The sequence below is a fragment of the Lepidochelys kempii genome, chromosome 1 (genome assembly GCF_965140285.1).
Source record: "Lepidochelys kempii isolate rLepKem1 chromosome 1, rLepKem1.hap1, whole genome shotgun sequence".
Classification (NCBI taxonomy): Eukaryota; Metazoa; Chordata; order Testudines; family Cheloniidae; genus Lepidochelys; species Lepidochelys kempii.
In genome coordinates this window covers 230,359,653-230,374,070 of record NC_136380.1, presented here as the reverse complement: position 1 = coordinate 230,374,070, position 14,418 = coordinate 230,359,653, and the positions used below count along the sequence as shown (strand labels likewise).

Below are 14,418 nucleotides of genomic sequence, written 5' to 3'. Positions count from 1 at the left end.
AGGTGCAGCACCACCAGGTTTGGATGCAGAAGCCTGCCGTGGTTTTGGGATAGCAGGTCTGGCTGGAGCAGTAGCTGTAATGGAGCAGCCAGAGAGGGCCCAGCACCGTGCTGAACCAGTGCTGGCGTGGCCACGCCGGCAGTACGAGGATCACATTTGCCCTGTCCTGCTTGAGCTTCATGAGGACTCTGTGAATTAACGGCACGGGAGGGAAGGCGTACATCAGAGCCCCGACCACGGGAGCAGAAAAGCGTCCTACAGGGAGCCTCTGTGAATCCCCAGAATTGAACAGAAAAGTGGCATTTCCTGTTCTGCCTGGATGTGAACAGGTCCACCCAGGGAGTCCCTCACCTCTGGAAGATGAGGCTGACCACTTCTGGACGAAGGGACCCCTCGTGGCAAGACGAGAAGGCCCTACTGAGGCTATCTGCCAAACTGTTTCTGGACCTGGGGTGGGGACAGGGCGTGGTGTGGTGTCATGCAGCTATGAGATGGATATCATGTTGTACACAGCAGTCCAAAAGCTTGGCAAAGGGCAGATGATCTGGCCCCGCCTTGCTTGTTGACATAGAACATAGCAGCTGTATTGTCCCTCCTGACCTGGACCACCGTGCTTTCTATGTGAGGTAGGAAGGCTTGGCAGGTCAAGCGAACCGCTCCGAACTCCCTGACGATGTGTAAGGAGCGATCGTGACTCAACCAATGACCTTGTGTGCTGAGATCGCCCAGGTGGACTCCCCACTCCGGGCCCGACACATCAGAGACGAGGGTCACTGATGGGGATGGAGCCACGAAGTGAACTCCCTCCAACACCAGTGCAGAATTCTGCCACCATATGAGTGATGACAGTATGAGGTCCAGGACCCTGACTACACGGTCAATTCTGTGTCTGTTGGGGATGTAGACCAACACTAGCCACACCTGCAGGGGCCTGAGATTGAGCCGCATGTGCCGGCCCATGTAAGTGCCAGCCACCATGTGGCCCAATTGCAGGCACGCATGAGTGGTGGTAAGAGAGTGGGCTTCCATGCACAAGATCAGGTCTGCCATGGCTCGGAACCAGGTCTCGGGGAGGAAGGTCTGGCCTGAGTAGAGTCGAGGACCATGCCGATGAACTCTATGAGCTGCACTAGAACCAAGGTTGACTTTTTCTCATTTATTAACAGCCCCAAGATGTGACAGATGGAGCAAACCAGATCGAGATGCTGTTGCACCAGATCCCAGGACTGGCCCTTTATTAGCCAGTCGTCGAGATAAGGGTAAATTTGAAGACCTCGACACCTCAAGTAAATGGCCACTGGTGCTATGCACTTTGTGAACACTCTCGGGGCTGACAGGAGACCGAAGGGCAGCACTGTGAATTGGAAATGGTGCTGGCCCAACACAAACTGGAGGAAGTGTCTGTGTCCCAGGAAAATGGAAATATGCGTCCTTCAAGTCCAAGGTGGCGTATCAGTCTCCCAGATCCAGGGTGGGGATCATGGAGACCAGGGATATCATGTAAAACTTCAACTTGTTGAGGCGACTCAGGTCCAGCACCTTTTTACTTTCAGGATTAGGAAGTAGCGGGAGTAGAACCCTTTCCCTTTCATGTCCTAAGGGACCTCCTCCACTGCCCCCAGGTACAGGAGGTTTTCTACCCCTTGAACAAGAAGTTGCTCGTGAGAAGGGTCCCTGAAGAGGGACAGGGAAGGGGGGGTGGGTGGGAGGGTTGGCCACAAACTGCAGGGTGTAATCTGAAGATCTTATGTTGAGCACCCAACAATCTGAGGTCAGCCGTGACCAGGCCAACCGGAAGGGGTGCAGGTGGTTGAGTAGCAGGGTGGATCCTGGGAGGGTACTGGGGTGCCGTCCTCAAGCGCACCCTCAAAAATGCCTGGGTTTCTGGGAGGGCCAGGCTGAGCAGGCGAATGGGAAGACAACGGGTGTCTCCACTTAAACCCCTTTTCTCTATCCTAGCCGGGAGTCCCTCAGGACCTAGACTGGGGAAGCGGAGGAAGATGAAACAGCTTCATATTCCTCAGCAGGCTAAGAAGGCCCAAGGAGTGGAGGGTGGCACGGGAGTCTTTAAGTCCGTAGAGCCTTGCAGCCATGAGCTCGGAGAAGAGCCCCACTCCCTCAATCGGGAGGTCCTGAATGCATCTCCTGGGATAACCCAGAGGACTGTAATCAAGAGCTGCGCCTCATGACCACCGCAGAGGCGACAACCCAGGCTGCTGAGTCCGTGGCACCCCAGGCCATCTGGAAGGCCCTTCTTGCACCACTGTGTCTTCCTCCTCTAAACCGGCAAACTCCTGGGCTCGGTCGTGTGGGAAGGTCTCCTTGAATTTGCTAAGGGAGTCCCAGAGATTAAAATTGTATCTGCCTAACTGGGCCTGGTGGTTAGACACCTGAAATTGCAGGTTGGCTGTTGAATAAATTTTTCTGCCAAACAAGTCCAGTTTCTTGGTGTCTCTGTTTTTCAGCGTGCCACTGACTTGGCTCTGCCTGTCCCTTTCATTAACAGTGGACATGACCCATGACTCCACTGGAGGGTGCGTGTACAGATATTCAAATCCCTTTGCAGGGACGTAGTACTTCTTTTCCACCTTTTTAGAAGTAGGGAGAATGGAAGAGGGGGTCTACAACAGCGATTTGGCAATCTTAAGGACCCTGGGTAGACGGGCAACACGGCCTGGGCTGGGGTGGTGGAGGATATAACATTAAAGAGGTTGGACTCTTTCACCAACTCTTCAATCTCCAAGTTCAATTTGGTAGCCACCCTTTTAAGGAGAACCTGGTGCTCCTTGAAGTCATCGGGGGGACTGCCAATTTGGAGATGACAAAACCGACTGCACCACCAGGGAAGGGGCGGGTTCCCCTTGCCCATCGGGGGATGGCTCCTTAGCTGTTGGAACCTGCTGCTCTGCTCACTGCATCTGTAGTGCCAGATGACCTGCTTGCTCTTTTGCCATCGGGGCTGCTTCGGGCAACAAGGGCCCTAGGAGAAGCCAGGGTCCCTGGCCACTCTTAGGAGTCGGAGATGGATCCCAGGCTGGGCTAGGGGGTCAGACCACAGTGGTACCCCCGTGAAGCTCTGGGGCGGACATGTCCCCTGACAGAGGTCCTTCGCCTGAAGCCCCCTTCCCCTCTGGTGCTGGGCACTCAAGGGGGCACCACAGCTGACCCTAGAGATACTGCTAAGGCAAAAAACTTCGACGACTGTGCATGTGGCTGCGCACACACCTAGAATGGAATTGACACAAGCAAACACTTGAAGAAGAAACTAGGGCTGTTGATTAATAGCAGTTTACTCATGTGATTAACTCACTACCAGATGCGCTAAAGATTCATATGCCCCTTCATGCTTGAACCACCATTCCAAAGGACATGAGTCCATGCTGATGATGGGTTCTGCTCGATAACGATCCAAAGCAGGGAGGACTGACACATGTTCATTTTCATCATCATCTGAGTCAGATGCTACCACCAAAAGGTTGATTTTTCTTTTTTGGTGGTTCAGGTTCTGTAGTTTCTGCATCGGAGTGTTGCTTTTCTAAGACTTCTGAAAGCATGCTCCACACCCCATCCCGATCAGATTTTGGAAGGCACTTCAGATTCTTAAACTTTAGCTTGAGTGCTGTAGCTATCTTTAGAAATCTCACATTGGTACCTTCTTTGCATTTTTGTCAGATCTGCAGTGAAAGTGTTCTTAAAATGAACCGCATATGCTGGGTCATCATCTGACATTGCTATAACATGAAATATATGGCGAAATGCGGGTAAAACAGAGAAGAAGGAGACATACATTTCTCCCCCAAGGAGTTCAGCAACAAATTTAATAATTCTTATTTTTTTTAAATGAGCCTCATCAGCATGGAAGCTTGTCCTCTGGAATGGTGGCTGAAGCATGAAGGGGCATACAAATGTTTAGCATATCTGACACGTAAATACGTTGTAATGCCAACTACAACAGTGCCATGCAAACACCTATTCCCACACTGTAAACAAGAAACGGGCAGCATTATCTTCTGCAAATGTAAACAAACTTGTTTGTCTGAAAGACTGGCTGAACAACAGATGTAGGACTGAGTGGACTTGTAAGCTCTAAAGTTTCACATTGTTTTGTTTTTGGATTGAGGTTTTTTTTTGTAATTCTACATTTGTAAATTCAACTTTCATGATTAAGAGATTGCACTACAGTACTTGTATTAGGTGAATTGAAAAATACTATTTCTTTTGTATTACAGTGCAAATATTTGTAATAAAAAATACAAAGTGACCAGAATACTTTGTATTCTTTGTTGTAACTGGAATAAATATATTTTAAAATGTAGAAAACGCCCAAAAATATTTAAATAAATGGTATTCTATTATCAGCTGCACAATTAATCATGCGATTAATCTTTTTTAATCACTTGAGAGCCCTAATGGAAACCCATCTTGGATCATCCTCCTCCTCCATTTGGTGGCTAATACTGGGCCAAAAGACAAGGCATTTGGACTTCAAAGGGAAGGGGGAACAGGTGCCTGGCCCTTCCAAGTGACAGCTGATGCATTCAGTAAGTCGTCACTCCTAGACAACATTGTGTCAGGCTGGCTAGTCTCCTCTACATTACTTTTTTTTTTTTTTTTTTTAGCATTTCCAATAAATCTTAATAGACTTCTGCTGCTAGCTGTGCATCAGACATCTGCTCTCCTCAGCAGAGGAGCTGGATGTACTTTTTGCTAATCATTAATTCAATTGACAAGTGGGTCATCTTCTCCCAGCATGGTATCCTATTCATAAATCCATTTCCCATGAGCATTAATTCACATAGGTCTGCATAAGCGCCGCACTGTACTGCATCACAGGGAAATGCAAGTACTGATCTAAATATGGCTATTCTATACTTCTGGTTTAAAGAGTAAGCTCCTCCACCACATACACAATTTAAGAGGAGGTTTAAAAAAAAAAAAAAGTCCTCTAAGCACAAAAACTATATCCTTTAAAAAAAAATAAAATAAAAATAACTGTCCAGCTATCAAGGAACACTGTCAAGACAGTTCATAACACTGACCTACATTTACAGACACATGGAAGATATTGCTGTAAGGGATACCACTAACCTAACGTTTATTTTAAAGTCATTCTTGTATCTTTCAGTGAGCACCAGGGCTGCTGAGCCAGCTGGGTGCCTTCACAAAGATGCTTCTATTCACGAAAAAAACTCTCTGCTTTGCCAGGGCTTTTAAGATTAAGAAGACACCAGGGACATTCATACCCCAGCACAATACAGTGTGTCCCCAGTTTGGGCTGGGCCAAAGGACATTCATACTACCAAGGGAGTTGAAAGTCAGGCATCTAACAGTTCATACCCTCTACTCCATTACCCACAGACATATGCACCTTACAACTACCATACACGACAGACTACACAACCACCTCATCTTTAGCCTGTGTAGGGAGGATAGCTTTCCAGTCTCTCCTTTCCCAAACGTAAGTCAACATGGTTTTCCAGAACCATGCAGAAAGGACAGCAGGTGGAAGTCAGGGCCACTGTTGGATACACCGCCACATTCACTCTTGGAGCTTTCACCTATCATTCTGGCAATGGCATGAGCTAAACCATAAGATTCATGAATATATTATCCAACCCAGGAATTACAAGTTGTTCTTAAAAGATGCATACAGCACCACAAGTCCTGTACTACTAAAGCCACACAAAGGAATGGTCCACAGTGTGTTCAAGGGGACTTCTCCCTTTTGACGACAATGATTGCAGGGAGCCTACTAGAGCCAGCAAACTCAAATGAGTCTGTTTCTATTAGTTGCAAAGGAGACAATTCTGCACAAAGAGCAGGACCTTTTCACTCACTTCAAATGTGGAACAGATCAGGTTTTTAAGATGCTGCAGCTCCACCCCACTCCCTAGAAGTCTGAGGACATGCAAAGAAATCGAAAGGCAAAACATTTAAGATTGAAAAGGAAACTTTTATAGGGACAATACATAATTGAACTATAGAGCTCTCTGCCACAAGGTACCATTGAGGACAAGAATGTAACAGGATTTTAAAAAATTAGTCTAATAAACAGTTCATATTACATCAGAGACAAACTTCCAGTACCTCTGGTATATTCTCTAGCTCTCTCACACCAGAAAGTATTACAGCCTCACAATTAATGGCATAACCAATTATTGTGACTTGCAAGACACTTCCCAACGAGCAGGTTTTCTACAAAGGTCCACTAGGGGGTATCTAGCACCTTCCTCTGAAGCATCTGGAACTGGCCAGGGACAGGATACTGGACTAGACAGACCTCCATGACAGTCCTTTCTTCAAATTCAAATTGCATGCGAAGGTAGGTATTAGGATTTGCAAAACCTCTTACTAAAAATGCACAATCTCATTTTGGAGCCTATGATACATGTCTAACTGCAACTGGTCCCTACCAGCCCTACATTTCGATGATTCTAAGTTACATCTGACTGATTTAGAAGCTTTATCATTATCCTTCAAAACCAATAAGGAAAGTAAGCAGCAGCATAGATTTGAGTTTTCTGAATGATTTCCTCCTTACCACCACCAAAACATATCAAAGCCTGCATATTCACATCACAAATCAGGGGGTAGGGAATAAGATTGATTGCATTTTATTATCACATCACAGACCTTCATGGAGACAATTTAATTTGCTCAGTGTCAGTGTTTTGGTCCATATAATGTTGTTGTGCAAACAATGTTGGACCAACACACTGACGCTGAGGAAATTAAATAGTCTCCATGAAGGTCTGTGATGCCAAGAACGGGTCTGGAGTTGAGGGTGAATTGCTACACCTCAAATCCGAAGAGAATGATCAAGACAAAAAATATTTCTTCTGATGACAGCTCTTTCAGCACTTTTGGAAGCTTTAAGGAGGATTGATAGCACTGAAGAGAAATGCTGGAAAAAGATCTTACGACAAAGAGAAAAAGAACAGACCTAACACAAGGGTGTTTTATGTGCCAGAAATTTACGCAACAGCATTGTTTCTGAAATTTGTAACTGTCTTGACAAATAAAAAACCATTGACAATCACCAATGAATAAAATTTTCCCTGTAGAAATAGTTCAAGCTACATAAAACAGTAATCACTAACCTCCCCTTTACAAATATTTGTTCTTTAAGTACTTGTGGCACCTTAGAGACTAACAAATTTATTTGAATGCATCCGATGAAGCAAGTGGTAGCTCACGAAAGCTTATGCTCAAATAAATGTTAGTCTCTAAGGTGTCACAAGTACTCCTTTTCTTTTTGCGAATACATAATAACACGGCTGCTACTCTGAAACCTGTTCTTTAAGTGTTTCCTTTGTTCTACGGTTTTAGAATTTGTTCTGTACATTTGTCACCTCCCCATGCTCTGTGTCCTACCTCTACTTTGAGGCAAGATGACAATGATTCACCTTTTAGAAATTCAGATTGGAAACAGATTTCAGGATATGAACTTTACCCCTCCCTGTACAAAAGGGGCACAGAATGTAAAACTCCAAATTTGGGCTCTGCACGTCCCTCTGCTTTTGCATGCCCACCCGATTTTCCTCCCAGCAACAATCATCAGGGCTTACATGGATACAGAGCTGCCACTGCCTGCAGGCTCTCCAGCCCCGAGATAAACCCACTCCACAGTGTATGAAAGCCACTGAGGTGGGGGAGAAATGTCAATGGCTCAACAAGATATGGATTCTGATTCCTTCTTAGGCTCCCTTGCCCACAACAACATGAAGCAGAGCGCCCACATAGCAGTTCGCAGAGCGGAGAAAGTTCTCTCACATACACACCATGTAGCTGCCTGTCATGCCAACAGGCCTATCCCACCCATGAAATAAGCTGCATCCTACAATTGATTGAAATGTAGAACAGAGACTTTCTGCCTTTGATGGATTGTTATAAGTTATTTTAGATGTTATCTAATGTCAAGAAGAGACCACACCAAGGACTGTGGGGGGGGGGGGGGGGGGGAAGAAGATACAACCACTGGTGATATTCCTTAAGAATGAGAAGTACCAAGGGGAGTACCACAAATGTTGCAAGGCTTTGGATTCCTGCTGTGAATGGCATTTAACTAACATTTACCATGGGGAAAGAGAGGCGGTGTATGGAAGTTCTAGTAGCGAAAAGACAGCTGGTATACAGAGCAATGTTATTGTTGTCCGTATCCTTGCTATACTTCATATTCTGCCCCTCTAATTTTCACTTGCTGACATGCAGCAGCAATCCCACTGAGAAACAAACTCTTGCTTACCTCTGCAGGTTTTCCAACATGAGAGTTCAACTGTGTCTGGACAACTGAACAACTGGGGGAAGCCCAACTTGAAAAATAGACGCTCTATAATCATCTCTCCTCAGCAAAAAAAAAAAAAAAAAAAAAAAAAAAAAGCTAGCCTATGGATCTGTATAGCAAAACCCCCCAAATAACGGGCTGGGCTTCTAACTGAAGAGATGACAATTCCCATGTTTGTCCTTTAGGTTTGTGCATCCCACTGTATGGCCCATAATTAAGAGATATGCTTATATAACTTACTGAAAAGATCCTTTCACTCTATTGAGGTTGGGTGGCTGGTCTCAAATACTGAAATCATACAAGAAATTTAATGGCAAATCTGTTGCAGAAGCACACGTTATACTGGAGTGGGGGCTATGGCTAAGAGCTATTCCCTCAAGCACCCAATGCCACCATACTTTTTGACCCTGTTCTAAAACCCTATTAAACCACCTTTCACAACCAGGTCCTTCCTCCAGCCCTCCTCTGAAGGATTAGGGCCATTTCTGCCGCTGTTGTACTGAAAGGCATATATCCCAAAGAGAGTTGGAAAAGCAGGAGGGAGGGGTGGAGGGGGGGGAAATACCTGTATTCTCCCCAAAATTTTGTTGAAATAAAAAAAAAAAATATTATATATAAAAAAAACTGACCAGCTTTAAACGTGACACTTTGGTAACAGGGGCAACTGAAGAGATCAGAAATGGAATGTGCATGGTCTAATCCAGTGAGACAGCACGGGGAAACTTGTACCACTGCTGCTGTACTTGCTCTGTGAATAGACTGAAGACTTAACATTTTCCCCATGGACATTCAATTCACTAGTTAAAATAAATAAAATATAGAGATCCCCAGCACCAACATGTTGTGCTAAATTCCCTTCATCCTGAAGGTGGCATCTCTTCAAGAATCTAAAACTCAGAGTAAAAATTATAAAGGTGGCAATATCCATTGCTCCTAGACAGATTCCAACCAAGGAACTAGAAAGTCCTGCAGTCAGAATCCCAAGCGTGGATCAAGCACGTAGCTGTATATAATGTCACCTGTGCAGGGGTGCTGGAACAATCTGTATAGTGGGGGTGCTGAGAGCCACTGAACCAAACTGTAAACCCGGTACGTGATGGAAACCACTTCAAGCCAGGGGTTGTGGCAGCACCCCCAGCACCTATGCCAACCTTCCGGAAAGGATAAGCCTCCTATTCAGGTTGTATACATTGCACCTGTCCTGGTCAGGAAGCATTTTAAAGGCATTTTGTTTGTAGATACATACTTGAAAATTTTATTCTTGTCATAAACTGGTGGATTTATAGCCACAGGCAGTTTCTCCTTGTTTTTGTTTAAAATAGCCTAAAAAACAAAAGAAAAAACAAACAAGTTTGTGTTAAATAGAGTGAGAAAACTTGCATCAAACCTCACAATCTTAACGTGTTAAAGGAACATATACAGTAATTTAGGCCAAAATTGAATTGATTTTTTTTTTTTTTTAAAAAGTGCATGGAAACAGAGAAGCTGTGAAAAAGAAATAAATTACAAATAAACAAAAATGCAAGAGGTAAAAAATTCAATGGGACGGAAAACAGTGCTTGGGTGTTTTATTAGTGTTGGCATATAGAAGTTTCCCTGAAGCACAAACACTTCAGAGTTCATCCTTCCTCCTTTCTCCACTCCTATATTTAAATAAATAAAAAAATAAAAAATTAGCATCAGGTTAGATAGAAGTTCCCTTGCACACTTGGCCAATTACATTGTCTTTTAGCAAAAGATAAATTAGAGTCCTAAGGGAGTTTGAGAAAAATTGATTTTTTTTTTTAAAAAGACAGCCAAGGTATAGCTTAACTGCATAAATGATGGTTTAATGTACTGTAAACTGGGGAGGCAGCCAGAATATCAGAAGGCTGTGTTGACCTAACTCTGCTCCTATTAAAATAAATGGGAATTTTATCACTGACTTCAAAGGCATTAGTGGTAGACTAACACGGAGTGCTTTGGAAAACCCCATCCATGACGTCATTGGCATATTTGACTGTAAAATACAAATTGCCACACTCCATTCATTGCAGCAACCTGCATCAAAGGAACTGTGTGGGATATCTGGGATGAGAAGCAAAGGGTCTCTCATGCAACTGGAGCAGTTGCACCTATGAATTAGTTCCTTCGGATACAGTTACAGCAGCTCTTGAAAATGGAGATTATACACTGATGCTGTCCCCACATAGGACACTGCTGGGACAGGAAATCTAGTTCAGATACAGGATTCCAATCCTTAAAATTATTGTTGCTGGGGATTCAATTACTTATAATTAAAAGATGCAAACAAAAAGCCTAAACAAGAACCCTACCTATCTATCTCCAAAAGAGACTGGATTGCAGGAATATAAATTACTTCTCGTTTTCACTGCCCAGTGAGAAAGAAGTCTGCATTTTAAATTGTAATCTTCTGCTTTTAAAATACTTCAAAATACTGTTACAGAAATCAAATTACTCAGTGTTAATAATATTCCAGTTTAAGTTTATAGCTTTTTTGTTTACTTTGTTGTACTGTTAGTAGTGGGTAACAGTGAGATGATTAGTGATCCACCAGCCACATGCTTCTGTGTTAGAAGCATCATGTCTGTGACACTCCTATACAAAATATTAAAGCCTTTCAGATCAATGTAAGGGGAAATTGGCCTTCTGATTCAAGACAGGACAGATTATTATTGTAAATTTATGCAGCAGAATTTGAAGGAAACCTCAGTAAAGTAAGATGCCATAAAAGTTTAATGAACTGTAAGTGGTTAGTTACATATTATAAATAAAATATTTTCAAGGTGGAGAAACTGTGAGTGAAGTTAGTTGTAAAAATATTTTTTTATGTAAAATATGAGTTGCAAATGTGCTCAGGGAGGTTTTCAGATATTTTGCACTCATCTCTAAATTTTGCTTGGCTGCATAAAATGGATGGTGTCCTATCTTGGTGTACAGGATGGTCATCATGATTGGTATGAAAATGCAACATGCACTCACGCGGCCTGTGCTTCGGTCAACTGTTCCCATGACAACTCTTGTGGGTACCAGAATGAGACGGAAAAGAGAATAACTGGGATCTAAAGGTCATCTCTCTTGTAAAGATGTACTGCGTTGTCACAGATAAAATGACAACCAGCTGCAAGAAATGCTACTTCTCTAACTTAACCTGATCATTATAAAACCGAATTAAACTGTGCACAGAAATGCCTTATACTGAGCTCAAGGCACATTTGCCCAAAAAAGCAAACATTATCAAAATTAAAAGTGAAATGTTGCTCCTAGTCTCTAAACCAAGAAAATACAGCCCTCCAAAAACAAATACTGTCCCCTCAAAAAAGTCTGACATATGTAATAAGAGACTGAATATTTTTGGTATTTTCATTTGTTTGGGTGGAAACAGACTAATCTGGTTTCTGACTGGTCACTAGTTACCAATATTACTTCCTTTGTTTAATAAATTAGTTTTAAATGCAAAACATACTTTGATAAACTTTTCTTTTTCCTTATCACAGAGATTATGTATCCCCCATATTTAAGGTAGCTTTATTTAATTTAATAATTAAAAAAACCCCACAAACCCAAAACACACACACACTGTTCTGTGCATTTTTAATCGATTTAGTATTTCCATCCAAACTGAACCTGAAAAAGTAAAATATTAATCTAGTAAAAAGATAAACTATATAATTGCTTAAATAAACATACATAGATATAACATATTTTCCTGGTTAGCAAAAAATAGCACCAGATTTAGTGTAAAGGTTATGTTTAGTTGCAAATTAACATTTTTAAATTGTTATTCACCAATAAGATTCAGCCTCTCTTAAATGGGATAAGTTATTTTCTTAAAAGCAGTATAAATGCAAAACATGATTAAAATAAATTATTTCAATCAAAAGTTTCCCAACAGCTGATTTAAACCATGATTAAAATCAATCCACCCTATGACCAATCAACAGTTTCCACAGATGCATAAAAGTTAGGCTCCTGTTTTGGAAAGTCTTGGCACATTTTTTTGCAGCCCTATTGGCCAAAAGAGAACATTCACCTCACACCCTTACAATATAACCAAGTTCTTTGTCACAGCACACAAGCTCAAAAGGGAAGTATTTGTGGGAAAGATAATTGAAAAGCAGAGTCATCATCTTGGAAATGTTGTCCCTGCTGTAGTATTTAATTGGTTTAGAACTGTAACATAAAATGAATAATGAGGCTGGAAATAAGATTTTGTTCCTTGCATACAAAAATTAATCTTCCTATATTACAGGATTGACCAAATATTCTGTAACAATAAATCCAATCGGGACGAACCTATTTAGCAATTTCTCCAACTGCTGAATTAGCATGATGAATTTCACATAATTTGGTTTACAGCATGTCAGAAGCCTTTGAATTAGACTACTCTGTGCCTCTGTTTGGATGGGAGATAGCAAAGGGAACTGCAAGATGTGGCAAGTCACTAATGTTTTAGTTTTAGAACTGCTATATATTTTTATTTCTGGCTTCACTACATCTCCTTTGTCTTATATAGGATTTAAAATTTATATAAGGCAATATTTTAGATTATGAAATCTTAATACTTCATATTGCAGTCAGGAAGAGAAACAAAACCAAAGCAATTCCAGGTTTTAAGCTATCGTCCTAATAAAAGAGACCCTAAAAGCAAAGATTCATTACAATTATACCTGGTAGTGATCTTCTGATGGCTCTGGGGTAGAATAGTTAACATCCAATACCTCAGTAGGCGCCCACGGCAACAACATACACTTCCGGATTAAGCGATCAGTTTCCCCATAGGCATAGTCACGAGTCACTTCCTCTACCGGGGGTGGGAGGGGGGGAAATGGGATATAAAAGTAATTGTAGGGTTGCTAGTCATTTTCCAACAACAATCTTCCCATACCACGTTCACGCAAATGACCTAATTAAACCATAAATTATGTGACAACTGCAATGATTAAAAAAAAAATGTAGTTTGTTAAAATGTGTAATTTAAAAAGTTACTTAGGCTGCTCCCTATGTATGCATTCTGATAGTGTTAGCTATATGTTCAAATCTTAATTTCCCCCCCCCAGGAGCTCTGCCTCATTCAGTGCACAGGACAGATGACGGGCACCAAATTAAGGCTACATGAGCAGTTTTAAATCTGTCATTTCCTTACTTTATTTAAGCTGCGAAGTAAAGCACACAATGTCCCTGTAATGTAGTTTGTGTAATTTTTGTATCCACTGCTGTCTAACAAAAGCAGTTCAGATGGACAACGAAGAGAAACTCTCCAATTCTTTCTAACAACAACAACATTCTTCCTGGGCAGAGGAGGGCCTCCGCATCCTCTTTAATGCGAGTCATGAAGCGAGTGAGAAGTTATATCTATCATATGGTTTTCCATTGAAAAGGTAGAGGTATTAGTGTTTTAAAAGACACACAGGATGTTGGGAGGGTGGGGGTGGTTTAAGTTTATACCAGAATTGTGGTAAGCTAGAATTGGTTTGGTATGTAAATTCAGCTGAGTTCCAAACTTTGGATAAAAACAGATAACTTACTTGATGTACAGACACTTACCACCAGTTTCAAGATCCCTTAATGGCCAGAGAACAGTGTAAGCAATTTGCTGAGGAATGTAAAACAAAGGTGCTGTTGCAAAGGTAGGCTCATCTGAATGCTGAATTCGGGATCCAAATTCATCCATAATATACCAGACAGGAACCTTCTCTTCTGCAGTCTGGGAGGGAGCGGGGAAGAAAGACACCCCTTACACATCATGCTATTAAAAGAATGCCGCAAGAAAGAAGGGGTTAGGGGCTCACGCTAAAGCCATACTACTGTGCTCTGTTTCAACTGACCAAGATTTAACAATTTTCCAGTGAAGAAAGAACTGATGATAGTATGAAAGTTAAGACAATTCTGGATTAGCAGAAAGTGTAGAATAGTAATAATAATACCTAGCTCTCATATAGTGCCTTTCATCAGTTGATCTTGAAGTGCTTTACAAAAGGAGGTCAGTATCATGATCCCCATTTTACAGATGGAGAAACTGAGGCACAGAGAGGTCAAAAGACTTGCACAAGGTCACCCAGCAGGCCAGTGGCCCAACCAAGAATAAAACCCAGATCTCCCGAGTTCCAGTCCCCTGCTCTATCCTCTAGGCC

General features: G+C 42.3%; 1 protein-coding gene across 2 annotated transcripts in view; it reads right to left on the bottom strand.

Moving 5' to 3' along the window:
* Positions 1-14,418, bottom strand: part of TTLL12 (tubulin tyrosine ligase like 12) — a 66,795-nt gene that overhangs the window by 16,238 nt on the left and 36,139 nt on the right. For both annotated transcript variants that reach the window (XM_073316866.2, XM_073316858.2), the window contains exons 4-6: positions 13,832-13,991; positions 12,955-13,088; positions 9,531-9,607 (exon numbers count right to left, since the gene is read on the bottom strand). In XM_073316866.2, coding sequence (XP_073172967.1) covers positions 9,531-9,607; positions 12,955-13,088; positions 13,832-13,991 — 371 coding nt within the window. The remainder of the gene's footprint in view (positions 1-9,530; positions 9,608-12,954; positions 13,089-13,831; positions 13,992-14,418) is intronic.